The 17,148-nt window shown below is 42.7% G+C and overlaps 1 protein-coding gene across 7 annotated transcripts in view; it reads left to right on the forward strand.

Moving 5' to 3' along the window:
- The window catches only part of MAPT (microtubule associated protein tau), a 103,905-nt gene that overhangs the window by 73,530 nt on the left and 13,227 nt on the right, over positions 1-17,148 (forward strand). For 5 of the 7 annotated variants that reach the window (XM_048516901.1, XM_048516900.1, XM_048516902.1 and 2 more), the window contains 2 exons: positions 2,475-2,740; positions 9,766-9,858. In XM_048516901.1, the coding sequence (XP_048372858.1) occupies positions 2,475-2,740; positions 9,766-9,858 (359 nt within the window). The remainder of the gene's footprint in view (positions 1-2,474; positions 2,741-9,765; positions 9,859-17,148) is intronic. The other 2 variants (XM_048516904.1, XM_048516905.1) reach the window with 1 other exon arrangement.

Here is a 17,148-nt window from a genome sequence, read left to right on the forward strand (position 1 = left end):
GCTGGATTGAAAAAAAAAGGCTTTGACCTGGTACTAAAAGACTAATAGGTGCTTATGAACAGTTGGAGAATGATTTCTGTAAATTGGGTGCTACCACAAGAGACCGCCCAGTTGTTTGTGGTTATTTACTTCAGAAGAGTAGTAGCTTTCAGGGAAGGCAGTTGAAGGAGGAATTCCCTCACTGTTCCAGTTTCCTTTCTCGGTGAACCAGCATAAAGTATATTTCCCCACTATTAGAATCTAATTAACTGAGATGGGCAATGTGTATTTCATGGAAGACAAAAGTGAATCAGAGTGGTGGCAGCAATTTGGACATATACAGAGTTTGGATCTTACTTCATTTACTATGTGAATATTGATGGTGAGAGCCAGTATGATGTAGTGGATTCGATGTCACAGTAGAACATGGAAACCTGGGTTCAAACATGCTGCTGTGAAGGCCGAATGGAGGAGGGGTGAACCAATCTCTGCTCCAAGCTCATTAAAAGGAAAGGAGAGGTAAATGTGCAACACAACTATCATGGCAAGAAGATTAAGAAAATGTAAATCAGAACTAATTAATGAAGATCAGTCAAGATTTGTTCCTTGAAGATATGTGAAAGACAACATTAGTTATATAATAGATGTAATAGAGTACATAAGAAGAAAAAGAGAGAAAACTGCTTTTATGTTTTTAGATGCAGAAATAGCTTTTGACAGTGTATCCTGGTCATTCCTTATGACAGAGCTCCAAAGTATAAACTGTGCAGCAGAATTTTTGAATTGGATCTAAATAGCGAACAAGAATTCTAATAAATGGAAGCATGACAGAGAAGATTGAGATAGCAAAAAGGACACAAGGCTGCCCAAAATCACCTATTTTATTAATTCTAGAAGTGGAGATATTAGACACAAAAATTACTTAAGATGCATACAATGTCATAATACAATGCATATAATGGCAGTAGTAAAACCAAAAATCTGTTTGGTTTATATAATGGAATATATATGTATAGATTTGGAAGCTTCTCTCAGTATAAACTGAACAGAAAGAAGACCAGAGTGATATTGATATCAGCAACATTAACAAAAGAGGAGGAAATGGGAAAAAACTGATATAACCAGAAAAAAAGAATATTTCGAATTTATCTAAAAGGACAGAACAATACACTTTTTATGGACAATTATCAAAAAGTCTGGACAGGTGTCAAAGAAAATTGACAAAGATGGGGAAAGTTAATAATGTTGTGTTTTGGAGAAAAATCTGTCATTAAAATGAAGATACTGCCAATGCTACCTTTCTTATTTGAAAGGTTACCAATTTATATAGAAGAAGAAACCTTAAAAGAATGGCAGAAAATGATTAGCAACTTCGTTTGGAGTAGGAATAAAAGCCAACAGTAAGATTCAAAATATTACAAGATGAAAAAAAAAAGCAATATCAAATATAAAGTTGTACCATCAAGAAACTGCACTAGTTTTGTTGATGGGCTATTTGGAAGCAATGGATGCAGAAGATAAGTGCTATGTGTGTGCCAGTTTTACATTGGTACATGTAGAAATATATCTGATTTCTGTTTATTACGTTACAACTAAAATGTGCAAAGTGATTGTTCACCTCCTTTGTTCATAGTTGATCCTCTAGTAAAGGGGTCTGCAACCTGTGGCTCTCCAGATGTTCATGGACTACAATTTCCATCAGCCCTTGCCAGCATGGCCAATTGGCCATACTGGCAGGGGCTGATGGCAATTGTAGTCCATGAACACCTGGAGAGCTACAGGTTGCAGACTCCTTCTCTAGTATTTGGCTGTTGAATCCCACTTACAACAGCTGGTTTTGTGGGCCATGTGACATGCTGGAGCCTCGTGTGGATTCCTTCATGCCTACTGAAGAGAAGGAAATTTAGTTTTGAGACAGTAACTAATACCGTGTTTCCCCGAATATAAGACAGTGTCTTATATTAATTTTTGCTCCCAAAGATGCGCTATGTCTTATTTTCAGGGGATGTCTTATTTTTCTGTGTTCTGTTCAACAGGCATGCTTCCAAACAAAAACTTTGCTACATCTTACTTTCGGGGGATGCCTTATATTTCACACTTCGGCAAAACCTCTACGACGTCTTATTTTCAGGGGATGTCTTATATTCGGGGAAACAGGGTACAAGCAAGCAAGCCTTTATTGGCATAGACAACAATGCAACAATAGTAAAGAACTGATTGAAAAACACATAGATATACAATGCAGGAAATAAATGTTAAGTGAAAGGAAATCTACTGGCATTTAATAATTTCCAGGAGAAAGTGTGCCACTATCATGCAGAGAGAAGGATCAGGGTTGTCCAGCAAGTAGTGTAATCTAAATAGATCGGGGAGATCGGGTAAGTGTAAAGGAGTAAGATTCACATACTTGGATCTGATTTCCTTAAATCTGGGACAGTGTCATGATTGTAACTAATACAGTCATTTAAATATTTTGCGTTCATCTCAAATTACAGGTGAACCGGTGAAGTCTGGTGATAGAAGTGGCTACAGCAGTCCAGGTTCTCCTGGGACCCCCGGCAGCCGTTCCCGCACACCCTCCCTGCCAACTCCTCCCAATAGGGAGCCCAAGAAGGTGGCGGTGGTGCGCACCCCTCCCAAATCCCCTTCTGCTGCCAAGAACCGCCTGCAGACTACTCCTGTCCCCATGCCAGACCTAAAGAACATCAAGTCCAAGATTGGTTCCATTGACAACTTGAAGCATCAGCCAGGGGGTGGAAAGGTAAATCCTTACGAGTTCCTTGCATTTCTGTGTAAAAGACAAGTTTGAACTTTCCACAGATTGATCTACTTGCTTTGGTACCTCAGGGGCCTTTTTGTACATTTATTTTCCTTTCTAGGCCCTACCACCCATGGGAAGATGCATTTTTGACATGTGTACTTTGAGAATCTTTGCACGCTGCTACATCTCTATCGATAACTATTCTGTACATGAGGATTTTTAGAGTGGGGCACTGTGCAAAGGTTGATGTGTGAAGGGTCCCAGAGAAGGCAAATTAAGCTTCCCCAAGCAACCAGGGAAGGAGGCAGGATTGGGAAGGGCACTTGTGGCCATATCTACTCTTGCACTTACTGTCTCCCTGAAGCTCTCATGGGTAGCATAACCGTTCTGGTGACTGCAGTGCTCATCTTGAGCTCCTGGGAAGAAAACACCTTTGGCTCTGCCTGCTGCTTCCTTGGTGAAGCTCCACACATGCAGGCAAGCATCGGTGTCTTGTACTCTCCCTAGAGGGCCCACCAACAGCTGGAGGACCACAGTACTGGAAATGAAAGGGTTTATCATCATCTCAATCAGTGGTGTACCTGCAGGGGAAATACAGGAAGCCAGTGCCGCATGTGCCACTTGTGAGTGGGGGCGCATTTGGCCACCCCTTCCCCCCATGACAGCTACTTTGCACTGCCTGCCACCACTGCTTCGTCCTCCTCCTGCGCCCCTGCCCATCAGCCGCTGCGCACTGCTTCAAGCTGTTGCTACCCACCCACTTCATCTGCCCACCTGCCAGCCTTCCCTGGTCAGCAGGCTCCCTGACCAGTGGGCAGGCTCTACTCAATCCGGCACTTCTACAGCTGGCCTCGCCCAGGTGCTTGGGAGTACTGTTGCTGATGGGTGGGACACCGGCGCCCTACCATGCTCGCAGATGCTGCCTTTCAAGAGGTAGACAAGAGGTTGAGGGCACCCTTTCCCTCCACACCTCCCCGGGTCCACAATTTTGTGGGGAGGGTGCAGTTTTTTTTGGGGGGGGATTTCAGTACTTGCCCTCGAATGCCATTTTCTGTAGATATGCCAATACCATGTTAAGTTAATTACGGGATATTTATTTCTTGGTTGGAGCTCCACAAGATCTTCCATTTGAAAAGAATAAGTGGCACATTTGTTTGATGTGATGCTCGGTGCCTGGCCACATTGGAATGAAGGGAATGCCTAATTTTTGCAGTGGGACGCTGGGAGTGACATTTCTTTGAAAAGCATGCAGTGTGAAGGCCTGGTGCGCAGGGGTGGTGTGTGATGCAGAAAGAACTCTCTGCATGTGGACAGCTGTATGCACTAACTGATATTTACGTGAAGGCAGAATACGTGTGACCTTACTGCAGGCTGATCCCCTTGTACAAAGGTAGCAAGGCTGCTGCATGCCAGTATTTTCCCTGCTTTAATTCTTGATTTCATCCTGGGCCTGTTAGACTGCCCTGTCTCTGTTTCAGTTGACGAGTCCTTTGCAGCCAGTGCTGAGAATTGCTGCTCCTCTGTCTTTGGCCACATTTCAGGATTGAGCCCTAACACTGAATATAAGAAATGACAAATGGCTAGCAGCATGCAAAAAATGAAAGTCAGTGCCAGGGCTTTTAAAAATAAGTTCATTTAATATCACTGTCCGAACATAAACCACCAGCACCCTGGAGCCAGGATAGTTACTCGGTCTGCAGTCATCTGTGGGAAGGAAGGATGTCAAGGAACAGGCAGGCTGCCTGAAACGGACAAGAGAATCTACAGGAGTCAGCCAGCAGATGAGTAAAGTGAGACACCTGGGCCAGGAAACAGGTGAGGCTGGGCCAGATTCAGGTCTAGGGGATGGCTGGCTTCTCAAGGACAAGGAGGTGGGAGTAAGACCAGAGAGGGAACGAAAAGGTGTGCTTCACTGACAGGCCATGGAAGATGGAAGCAGGACAACACCAGAGAGGCAGGTAGAGTGCCTCTCAAGGGTAGGAAAGGAGGGATCTGCAGTGCTCAGTAGATGTCCTGCCTTCCCCAACATGCAACACACGATGGCAAGGAGGGGGCAGAGCAACCTAGCGGAAAGGCATTCTCAAAACTATCTCCCATAATAAACCATGACATGGTTTTGAAGACAAGATTAAAAACACACACCTGTGTGCATGCATACAGAAACAGAAGGACATGTATAGAATTCAGGAGGGATGATTGTGCAGATGTTGTTCTGTGTTAGCATTGAGGTTTACTGTCGCTTCTTTCTGATTTCACATCTGTAAATCATGTGGTGTGTAAGTTCCCAAAATCAGGAACCTCTTTCCATTTGTTGCTGAAGGGCCAGCAGCACCCCTCTTAATGATCGCTGCCTGAGTAGTGGATCGAGTTGCTGTCCACGAGTTTTCCCAGAGTTCTATATCTCATCTCTAGACAACAGGGAGAAAATGGCTGCCTTGGAGGCTCCTCTCTAGACAACAGGGAAAATGGCTGCCTTGGAGGCTCCTCTCTAGACAACAGGGAAAATGGCTGCCTTGGAGGCTCCTCTCTAGACAACAGGGAGAAAATAGCTGCCTTGGAGGCTCCTCTCTAGACAACAGGGGGAAAATGGCTGTCTTGGAGGGTGGACTCTGTGGTATTATATCCCGCTGCAGTTCTTCCATGAGCTACATCCTCAAATCTACAGGAATTTTCCAAGCCAGAAGTGGCAACTCTAGAAGTAGTTAAATCAGAGGTTCATGTCCTAGACCACTTATTTATTTAAAATGCTTATTAGCTGCATTTTTTCTCTCAAGGCAGCTTATAGATAAAAACCACTGGATAAAATACACTGAAAACACAAAACCAAAGTTTAAGATCAGGACTGCTACTAAATGTAATCAAATGCAGTCTGAAAAACCCCATCTTCAACCGCTTCCTAAAGATTAGTGAAGGAAGCCAAGAGCTGTCCCATGATTATGGGGGTACTACAAGTATATGGGAGAAAGTAGTCCTTCAAATAAGTGGGTTCCAAGGCACTTTAAGGGTCAAAACCAAAGCCCTGAATTGGGATTGGGATTGGATTGATAGCCAGTGTAAATGCTGTAATATTGGGGTCAAATGCTCCAGATAGCTGACTTTGACCATTAGTCTAGCTGCAGTGTTCTGCACTAACAGCAGCCTCTGAATACTCTTCAAAGGAGCAGCAGTGGTGTAGTGGTTAAGAGCAGGGGCACTCTAATCTGGAGAAATAGGGTTTGATTCCCCGCTCTGCGGCCTGAGCTGTGGAGGCTTATCTGGGGAATTCAGATTAGCCTGTACACTCCCACACACGCCAGCTGGGTGACCTTGGGCTAGTCATAGTTCTTCTGAGCTCTCTCAGCCCCACCTACCTCACAGGGTATTTGTTGTGAGGGGGGAAGGGAAAGGAGTTTGTAAGCCCCTTTGAGTCTCCTACAGGAGAGAAAGGGGGGATAGAAATCCAACTCTTCTTCTTCAAAGGTAGCCCTTGAGCATATTTCAGTAGTCCAGGCTAGATGTAAATAAGGCATGGATTACTGTGGCTAGATCTGACTGAACCAGGAATGGATGCAGTTGATGGACCAGCCAAAGCTGGACAAAAGCACTCTGAGCCACCAAAATCTCTTTTTCTAAGGTAACCGCTGTGTTGAGTAGCACTCCCAAGCCTTGAACTTGACTTTTCAAAGGGAGTATAGCTCGGGGCCTTTTTACTAACCCAGAGAACCTGTGTCTTGTCAGGATCAAGTTTCAGCTTGTTCATCCTCATCCACTCTTTTACTGACTCCAAGCGGTTGGTTCAGAACATCAACAGTGTGCTTGGAATTAGATGGACAAGAAAGGGATAGCTCGGTAGCAGCTGCATATTGGTGACAGCACAGCTGAAACCTCATGATGACCTCTCCCCGTGGCTTCACATAGATATTAAATAGCACAGGGGATAAGATTGAACCCTTTGGAACCCCACAGGTCAACAACCATGGGGCAGAGCAGGAATCCCCCAACACCACCCTGTATGACTGGCTTCCTAGATAGGACTCAGACTGATGTAACATGGTGCCTTTCAGTTTCTGCACGAAGAGGTGGCTCAGTAGGTTGATAGTACTGAACAGAAGAACTGGCAGGATCACATTTCACCTGTCTAGTTCTCAACCAAGATTACCAAAGCAGTCTCTGTTCCAAACTCTGGCCTGAAACTAGATTGAAAATGGGTCCAGAAAATCAGTCTCTTTCAAAAGCCCCTGGAGCTGAAAAGCAACAATCCTGCTCGAGCATCTTGCTTAAGCATCTTGGGCGGGCATTCTGCAACATAATAGGGCGCAGGGAGGGCTTTTTCAGGTCTAATCACTGCCACTTTTAGCATGGAAGGAAGCATCTACAACTCCCTCAGGGAATTTACCATACCTCAGGGAAGCATTTCCCACTCCCCTTATTTACTTGACCCGCTCCCTTCTGTCAGCTTTTATTAGCCAGGAAGGGTAAGATGAAAATCACATCTGGCAAGACACACTTCATCGCTGTGGGCATTCTGTGCAGTCCCACAATGGGGCCACATTGGGCCAGCCATGATAGATGAGCAAGCTTGGCACGGTGGTGTTAGGAGAACAGAGGGGATGACGCACCTCCCCCTCCCCCCAATCATGTGGATGTTTGGGTGGGAAAGCGCCCTCACTTCTATAGGGGAGGTGAGGGAGTGCCTTTTGTTCTGTTGGCAACAGCAACTGATGAAGTTTAAAGCTTGCCAATGTACCGTGGCTGGCCCAGCACAAATGCGGACCTTATGTGTGCCTGCTTAGGATGCCCGCTCAATGAACTCCAGTTACAGGCAAGTGCAACCGGTATTTCTCCAAGGATCTTGTCCATGTCCTTGAGCTCAAGTTGAAAATGGCAGAGATCGTATCTGTCCCAATTCTGTAAAATGTGAATAGCAAGGGCATCATCCTTTTGTGGAAAATGAAAGGAGGATTATACAGCGCTTAGCTGAGATGTAAATAAAAATGCTTCGAGGCACAGGAGCCATCTCAACCATTTCCATTGTTCAGTTGGAGTGTTATTTGTTGAGACAACAGAAAATCAGATTGAAGAGGGAGTTTCTTATGGTTAATTTTGAATGAGAGTTGCAAAGCTTCTGATCATAAAAACATTCCCAAGTCACATGGGCAAGTTGGCAAAATAGAAATTTTTAGTTGGCAATACATATCTTCCAAATAATTCTACATGTAAATTAAATTTTGACCCCAAAGCTTGTATGAGACTGCCACTATACAGACTTGCTTGGAAGGATGCCTTTTATCAAAGAAGCCTTTAAATGTTTAACTCTGGAACTCCAGATGTTCATGGCAGAGGCTGATGGGAATTGAAGTTCACGAACATCTGGAGGGCCAGAGTTGGACAACTCTGCTCTGAATCATGGTTAGAGATCTACAGTATCTCTTGAAGAAACGACAGGTACTTTTCTAGTAGGTGCCCTCTTCTTTATTTGTCTGTTCCGAAGCATGGAGTATTTATATCACAATATTATTTTGGTTTTTACAAGTTAATCCTCGAAAGTTTGGACTAATGCAAATGTGAACGTTTAGGATTAAGCGTCCTCTCAGAAATCTGTCATGGCCCAGAGGGTTATAGCTGATTATTTTGATTTCTGCATGTGAGCTTTAAATTAGTACTCTATATCATGGCACTGAACAGGGCAGACACTGCAGTTATCTTGGTCAGTTAGATTCCAAACATCGGTTGTGAGAGTTCGTAGAAATACCAAGGATGAAATTGCACAACTCGGGGAGTTGTGAAGATGGCTCAGATCAAAATAGGTTGGGTTGCCTGGTTGTTTTCACCTCTGCACCGGGTCTTGCTTCTCCAGCTGAAAGTTTCCGGAAGTGTACAATACTATAGATGTTTGCTTAGGCTGTACACGAATGTCATGGAATGCAAATGTTTTTGCTTGAACTCTTTACACCCCCCCTTCCATTGATGATTTAATCTTCTTTTTCTGCATGTATATGAATGTATGCATATCAAAATACAGGGGAAGACAACTTCTCTTGCAAGTATTGGTAACTGCCTTTTCTGGAATTAAATGTGAAGAACTTAGTTTCCCTTCTCTTTTGTTCCCCCCCCCCCCCCCCCACTCACTATCTCTTTTCCCTGAAGGAGAATAGGCAGTGGTGGGAATCAGCTGTTTCGCACCACTTTGGCAGAACCAGTTGTTACAATAGTTATGTTATGTTAAATTTAATGTATATACCACCCTCCCCTGAATGTGCTTGTAAACAACCAGTTGTTAAATTATTTGAATCCCGTCACCGGAACCGGTTGTTAAATTATTTGAATCCCACCACTGAGTATGGGATTTGGTTGATCCTTCTGATCACTCATTTTAGGTGCCTCTGCAAAATACTTTGCAGCTCTGAGTCTCATTTTGAAAGGAGCAGATAGACAAAAGTAACTTTAAATTGCCTTTATGGGTAGTCCTGTTACGGATTCTGACCCCACCGAAATTTCTGTGAGGTTGTACTTCTTATCATTTATTTCAGAACTGTGGTTGAAAATACTGCTTATAACTAAGAAGCAGAGTAAAGGCACATTTGACCCTCTGCCGATTTTACAACTTGATAAAAAAAAATGGGGAGTGAATTCTGGCATTTCCAGATATTTTTTCGTGGTGGGAGTTCACCTTGACTTGCTGCCAGAAGTTCAGCTATGTCTCAATACAATATCTGGACGTACTTTTAACCAGTTCAGGTGTTGGCATGAATATGGTATTAGGATTTGTCATGATAGAAATGGGGCAGACTCTACAATGAAGTGCATGCATGCTTCCCCCCCACCCCCACTCCATAGTCAATCTGTTCACCTTAGGCGAGCTGAAATTTGAAACTGCTTCATCTTCAGTTCATGGAACTGACCTTCTTGCCAAGGTGGGGGGAGGGACTTCCCTTGCTGCTTTCTCTGACTTAGACAGCACTTACCCCTTCAAGTAAAGAATCCTTTTGGAATTGTGTCTGTGGATGGGAGTGGTTGTCACTCATGTTCTTTTCTGGCTATCAAAGGTGCAGATTGTTAATAAGAAGCTGGACTTTAGCAACGTCCATTCCAGGTGTGGATCAAAGGATAATCTCAAACACACCGCGGGAGGAGGCAGTGTGAGTACTTTCACACCATTCCGTGCACAGTAATATTTAACTTACAAGTGGCATGATGTGCATTAACCACTAAAGCACCAATGCTATCTGCACTGTCAGATGGCTATTGGTGACGTGCCGTGAATTAATCTGTTTCTGATAAAGATGTAGCTGTACTAAACCTCCAGTGTGTTCTCTGTATGTGTGTGTGTGTATGTGGGGGGGGGACGGGACGGCGGGAGCTTTGGGCAGAAATTGCTGCATATCTGGAGACTAAGGTTCCTTTAAGTTTGCTATTGTCTCGATCAGAGGTCCCCAACCTTTCTGAGCTGAGGGCGCATTTGGAATTCTGACACGACAGGGTGGCTGCAGCAACAAAATGGCTGCCTCAGGAGGCGGAGCAAGCTACGAAACGATTGCTACCACTTAGCTTCAGTAATACAGTGCAGATTCTTGTGAGGCGGTGGCAACTGCTGACTAAGCAATATTTTAAGAAATCTGCACAGCCAATCAGAAGCCTGGCTAGGTGGAAGTTCTATCTGGCCCCATCCACTTCCTAAAAATGCTTGGCAGGTGGCAGGAAAGGTCTTGGTGAGCGACCAAGTTGGGGACCGCTAATCTAGATACGTAGATATTATGTATGCTCCCTGGAGAAGTACATAGAGATCCTGACCTAATTAGCTGATGGGAAGGGAAGATGCTAAGGCAGGATGTGTAGTAGATAGAAAAAATGAAAAGTCCTGTGTAGTCTGGGAGCCCATGTGGTGGTTTAGAAGTGATTAGGCACGAGGCTGAACAAGTTTTTTTCCTCTCTCTTGCACGCACACACAAAAAATGTTGCTAATTAACGACAGGCAGATTCTGTGTTCCAAATTATGTGAATTTGGGTTTTTGTCGTTAATTCTGCTTAGCATTCTCCAACTTGGGTTTTTTTTCACAAATGTACATGAATGTCAGAATGTGCTGGAGGAGCAGAGGGGACAGTAAAGGCAGAAAGCATGTGAAGTTTATTGGATGCCTAATAGGAGGCAATGGCTATGGGAAGAGAAGAAAAGGTAAGCATGTGGTATAGGAGCCCTGGAAAAGGTGGCCAGTCAAAATCTAGCTTCTGAGTTTTCACCAGACAGACTCGCCCTCTTTCTGAACATCCTCGGCATCTAAGAAGGTTAGAAGTTTGCTTTTGAAAAGTGGGAGAGGGCTCTCGGACAGCCAAATCATGTATGAAGGACCACAGGGGCATGTGATACATACAGTCATGCGCTGGTATGCTGTAAACATGTCAGAGCACATGTTCTGTGGTGTTCTTTGCAAAGCAGTAAGGAGCGTGTTGAGAAGAGACAGATCACGCCGACAGAACAAATTCTACATATTTCCATCAAATCACTGAACTTGCATAATTTATTCTATTCACTACGGTCAGTTTTTTAAAAAATTTGCCTGTATTGTCTTGAGTGTTGACATGACTGCCCCCCCCCCCCCCCCCAGTATCTCATATGTTGGTGTTTGTGTTTGGTACTTACAGGCTGAAAAAGGTTGGGGACCCATTTTTGGCTCATAGCCTGGGTAATCCTGTGAGGACAGAGGTGGTGGTTGTGGCAAACTACCATGCAGCATCCAAGTCCTCCCTTCCTTTTCTCTTCTCCTTTCCAGAGGGCCAGATATTAACAGCTACCCAAAGCTCCAGACCAGGGATGTTGAACATACGGCCTGGAGGGCTTATCAGGCCCTTAAGCCAGCTGAGGCAGCCCCCTCTCCCCTCCTGATCTGGCCAGGAGTAGAGGTGTCAAACATGCAGCTCGGGGGCCAGATCCAGCCCCTCCAGAGCCCACAAGCCAGCCAAGGCAGCCCACCCTCGCTCCCAAGGCCCTCTCAACAGGTTCTGATCTGAACTGGTGAGCCTACTGTGAGGCCACTAGCGGAGGCAGCCCCAGTCTACTGGGGACTTACCAAGTGATATCTATGTCATATCTGGACCTTGTAACAAATGAGTTTGACGCCCCTGCTCCAGACAGTTGGAGCAACAGCAGAGGTGGGATCCAGCAGGTTCTCACAGGTTTCCGAGAGTAGGTTACTAATTATTTGTGTGTGCCAAGAGGGGGTTACTAATTGGTGATTTTGCCACGTGATTTTTGACTTAGTTACGCCCCTCTTCTCAGCAGTAGCACGCAGAACTTGAAGCAGTCTAGCAGGAGGTGCACTGGCGTGCGTGGCAGCCTGCGCCTGCGTGCATTCCTTTGCCGCCCAAGGACCGGCGCAGCGGCTGCGTCCTTGCCACAGCCCCGCCCAGGAATGCCCCACCCCCGGAATGCCTGGCCATGCCCCCATCGTGCCCCGCCCAGCCCCATTGGCGCTACGCCACAGTTTGAATCCCACCACCATGGGAACCTGTTACTAACATTTTTGGATCCCACCACTGAGCAACAGCCAGCTCAATAATCCTATGGAAAGTGCAGAGTGGAAAATAATTGCAGAGATGCTGAGTGGGAATGTGGTGAGGAAGGCAGTGGGCTGAGATTGAGTGGGAATGTAGTGAAATCTCAGTGGGCTGAGATTGAGTGAAATGGCTTCAGTGCACAGTCTCTTTCTTTCCTTGCCCCACCCTTTGTAAAACTTAAATTTATGGGAACAGGACTCATTTGATGAGGTCTTATTGATAGCAGTTCTGCCCTGCCCGTCCTTTCCATTGAGGATGGAGCCTTCCAATGAAACGACTCTGAGTTTGCTGAGCAGTCTGGTTGAGTACAGCCCACACACAGTCTGCATTCGAAGGCTTGTTGATGCAGCTCAAATGATTTTACTTGCCACTTTGTCCTCCTGAAACCTGTCTGGGTTTAAAGGCCCCTAAAGATATACCGTGGTATCTTCTGGCAGTAGTGGTGGCTGGGAACCTGATGCAGTCTAGTGAGTGTGGTTCTCCATGACACTGTTGGTCTGGCGTTCAGACATCCCAGTCCTGCTTCTGTCTGGGAATGAGCTGTTGGTCTCTTTTTGCTTTTCTTCTCTGTAGCTTGCACAATTGCGAAAAGGACTTTGCCTTAAATCTAAAAAAATAACTGTTTCATATCTTATTCCTTTTCTTGGCATCTTTATTAGAAGATAACCTAGCCCAGTGGCCCATTAACTAGCTAATGGGAGAGGAGCCAGAAACGATTCTGACCTTTCTAAGCTACAAGTAGCGAGGGACATCTGGAATTGGGATCTTCAAAAGTACCCTCTAGAGACAGGTAGTGAATGTGTGTGCATTGGGGGACGTGCCCAGTGAACGGCTATAAGTTCATATCCCCGGGGATCTGGAAGAACATTCTAGACCAGTTTCTTTAAAGGAATGATTGATTATTGGGTATGCGGGGGAGGGGGACCAAAGATACATTCAAGTTGTCCAGCTCAGAATGCCCTGTTTGGCCACAGTCAGTGGATATCTTTTGGGAAAGCAACTCCAAACAGATGAGTAGAGAGTATCCTTCCCCCTGTCTTGAAGATTTGTCATTTGTCTGCTTAAATTGTGCTAATTTTTACAACGTTGCTTGTGATTGTTATATTTATTTATTTGATTTAATACCCTGCCCTCCCTAGTAACTACTAATCCAAGTATTTTCTGTGCACCTTATGTTTTCATGTTTAAGATTCCCTGGTTGTCTTCTTCCCACGTGCAGGCCACTGATTAAGTAATGTGGTTTGATATTGTGTGGTGGTATTTAAATAGTTTATTTCAGTAGCATGTTTAGCATATTTTGTTCCAGCTGCAGAACCTAAATCTCAAAGAGTAGCAAGGACTTCTGGAAGAAATGGCATCTCATTTAGTCTGAGCTTTTGTTAGCTCCTGGCTATGCTCACTGAATGGGGCAAATTGGTGGCTAAAGAGTTGACTGGACCTAACTCTGGCCTCCTCATTTTTTTTGAGGACGTTTAATTCAACAGATAGGCTGGTTTGGGTTTCTTTTGACCCACTAGCTCTCATAAAATCTAGGATCAGTGACTGCAAGCGTGCTGTTTCAGCAGAAGAGACTTTCTCTTCACTCCCTTTTTTTCCTTTTCCTTTTTAAAAGTGTTCTACTTTTGTTTTCTTCTGTTTAAGCATCTTTTAGAATTTACAGTTAAAATATTTTGAGGGCTCTCTTGCTCTTTTTATCCCTGGGTCTGTTGTAAAACTTTTGGAGTACTGAAGGAATTCAAAAGGAAAAAAAAACAATTTTGTCAGCTAAATGAAGAAGCTTTTTGTGCTTTTGTCTGGAACCCTAATCTGATGTCTGAACAACACTAAATGGATTTTAAAACTCACAGACTTTAAAGCATCTAAGGCTAATGGCCAACAATAAACAGGCTGATTTATTGATTCTCTTGAATGTGGAACTCTCCTTGGATGTGATGCAATGATCGGTAAGTTCTTCAAGTGATTTATAAGTATGTGAGAAACTTCATTTAAGATCTAGTCTATCTTCTGAGCTGAAGTTACTATGATCCCGTGTGGTTTGAACATTCACAGTTGTGAGACATGTGGTAGGCTTGGAAAGCTGGACCTAAAAACATTTTTGAATGACTCTTGCTTTTTTAGACGAGTCATTACTTTATTGATTTGGACTGGACTTGTACAAAGCGTTCAGTATACTGAGTGGACTACAGAGTTTTTGATCCAGAGAATACAAGATGAATGGACGTGTGTGTGTTCAAGATTGACAAGAACTTAATTGATGAGCTGGTAATGTAAGCTGATTCATCTGCTTCCTTGGTGAAATCTTAACTGTGTATGGTGGTGACAAGGGGTTTTGGAAAAGTTTTATAAGTGTTTAAGAGACCTTTTGCAAAGGGAAATGATTATTGGAGGCATAGAGTGAAGCTACACTGAAATTTATAATTATTCAGCCAAAGACAACTTCATACCTATCATACCGGAATGGCTTCTTGCTGACTGTGAAAAAAGAAGCAGTTATTATTTTGTTTTATTCTTCAAAGGTAAACAATCATTCTCACGAATGGGTTCCGATTGAAAAATGCCTTACCCTGATATGCTGCTGCCACCTTCTGAAATGGATATAATTACACAGCTTCAGCTAATCTCTGTGCAATTAAACCAATTTAAACAAAACATGAAGCAAATTTTTAAGAGTTAAAAACAAGAAATTCTAGTGTAGTCAGATCCAAGTGGAGTTCTCTATCTCAGTAAATAGCCAGCAGAAAAGAATATTGAGTGAAGAGGAAATAACAGAACTAGATCTTGAAAATAATTTCTTGACAGTTTGCAGTCGGTGAAGACCTTCTTGATCCTAGTTGGTGAAGACCTTCTTGATTTTGATCACAACCACTGAGAATTTTTAGTAGTAAGGAAGATTGATATATCAATATTTCAGGACCTGTTGAACACACCCCTGAACAAAGATGAAGATTTATTTGAAGACTTCAGGATTGATTTTAGAGGAAAGCTACTTAGTAAAAATAAAAGGTCGCCTATCCTCCCAAATTGCAAGAAAGTGGAAAGACTCATTTGAAACTGTAAGAACAAATTCCAGGAAAAAAAGAATATTTTATAGATCATCTACTTAGAAGATTGTAAGAAACAGATTAAAAAATATTGGAATGTGTAGTGAGAAATGTGTCTTTTCTTATGTTAAAATTTTGGATATTAATCTATAATAGAATGTTAAAAATATCAAATCTTAATATGAACTAATCATATGAGTAAGATAGTCTGCTATTTCCCTCCCTTTTTCTTCTCCCCCTTTCCCCTTATATTATTGAGAATGGTACTTGGTATTTATTAAGCATAAGTTTATATTTTACTAGTATGATTCCAATGTATAAGGGTATATATTTTACCATATATAACTTCAATAAGAATTTATTTTCTAATTTAACAGTTGTAGTTAGTGTAATTGATGAAATTAGAAAGAATTCCTGTTGAAGAAAATTAGGAGGTTTAAATGAGAGAGCACTTTCGGATGGCAAAGTTAACTGACCAGGAGTCCAGAAGATGAATTGAAACTAATGAAGAGTCTTATCTGAAACAGTGTAACTAAAGTAGTGACAAGTTTATGTTTTACTAAAGTGATCCTAATGTACAAGAGTTTAAATAAACATTTTAACAAGTATAGTAGTATGAAGGGATTGTCAAATTAATAGTTTATTTCCCCCTTCCTTTTCATTATATTTGGAATTGTAATAGGTATTTTTCAGTTCAATTAATATAGATCTATTTATGATTATGATTATTTCACTTCTCTTTTTTCCTTTTTCTGTACTAACTTTTAATTCAGTGGAAAAAATAATATGATATATTTAAAAAAACCTGATCTATAGAATATACATATGTAAGGTTATTTTACGGGGAGGAGGGCGGAGGGTGGAGAGATGCACAGTGAATTTGATTCATCAGAACTTGCACTGTTGGGCTTGCCTGCATCCAGACTTTGCTTTCTTTTGGGGGGAAATAAATTCCTTCCACGACTTGGTTATAATTCCAGCATTGTTCCAGATAACTTCCTTTCAGTTACAACTTTTAAAAGGATATATATATATTTTTAAAAAGCAACCCCTTTTCATTGCACATTGACTATTTCTGTTCTTTCAGTTTTTGTGGACATAAGACTTAAGTTTTACATCAGAAAAGGTATTTAATTTTGTTTGTTTTTACATTCCCCCCCTCTTTTATTTGATACACACTTTCTCCCTTTTCCCACTGTCACCTTAAGCAACTTTCAATTATTGTTGCTTTTCCACTTCTGTCCTTTGGAGATGTGATTAAAAATTTTGTGCATGCTGTGGAAATGCAATAAGGACAATGTGACTTACAGCCACATGTGGCAATTCTGCAAGGGAAAATTTAAATTCTTACCAATAAAAGTGGTTACAGCAATAAAACAGATGGTGGCTTACCTTTTAAAATATGCATCATCCCACAGTGGAAAGGTCACGTCTAACATTTTCTTGTAAACAACTGCAGTTGAAACTGCATTCCACTGAAGAAATTCCTGAAGTTGATAGTTTGCAAAAATGTGGAATAATGTGATCATATATCAGAGCCAAGGAAAGGCTAAAATGTGTTTTTCCTCCTTAAGAGGCTCGTACTTAATTAACTTTTGAGATAGGCAGTAATGCTGATTTGGAAGCTATGATACCTTATAAAAAGGTATCCACTTTTATATGCTGGTCCTTGTTCCTTTGAGCTTGCAAAAGCAGTTCTTAACAATCAGGGTCTGTGCATGCTGACTTGCAGGGAAGAATTTCCTTCAGTGCTCCACAGTTTCTGGTGAAAACTTTCCTTTTGCCTGTGTGTGGTTGATTCACTGTACAGAGGGCTTTTCAGACTGCGCCAGTGTG

Source organism: Sphaerodactylus townsendi, linkage group LG15 (assembly GCF_021028975.2).
Source record: "Sphaerodactylus townsendi isolate TG3544 linkage group LG15, MPM_Stown_v2.3, whole genome shotgun sequence".
In the NCBI taxonomy this organism is placed as follows: Eukaryota; Metazoa; Chordata; class Lepidosauria; order Squamata; family Sphaerodactylidae; genus Sphaerodactylus; species Sphaerodactylus townsendi.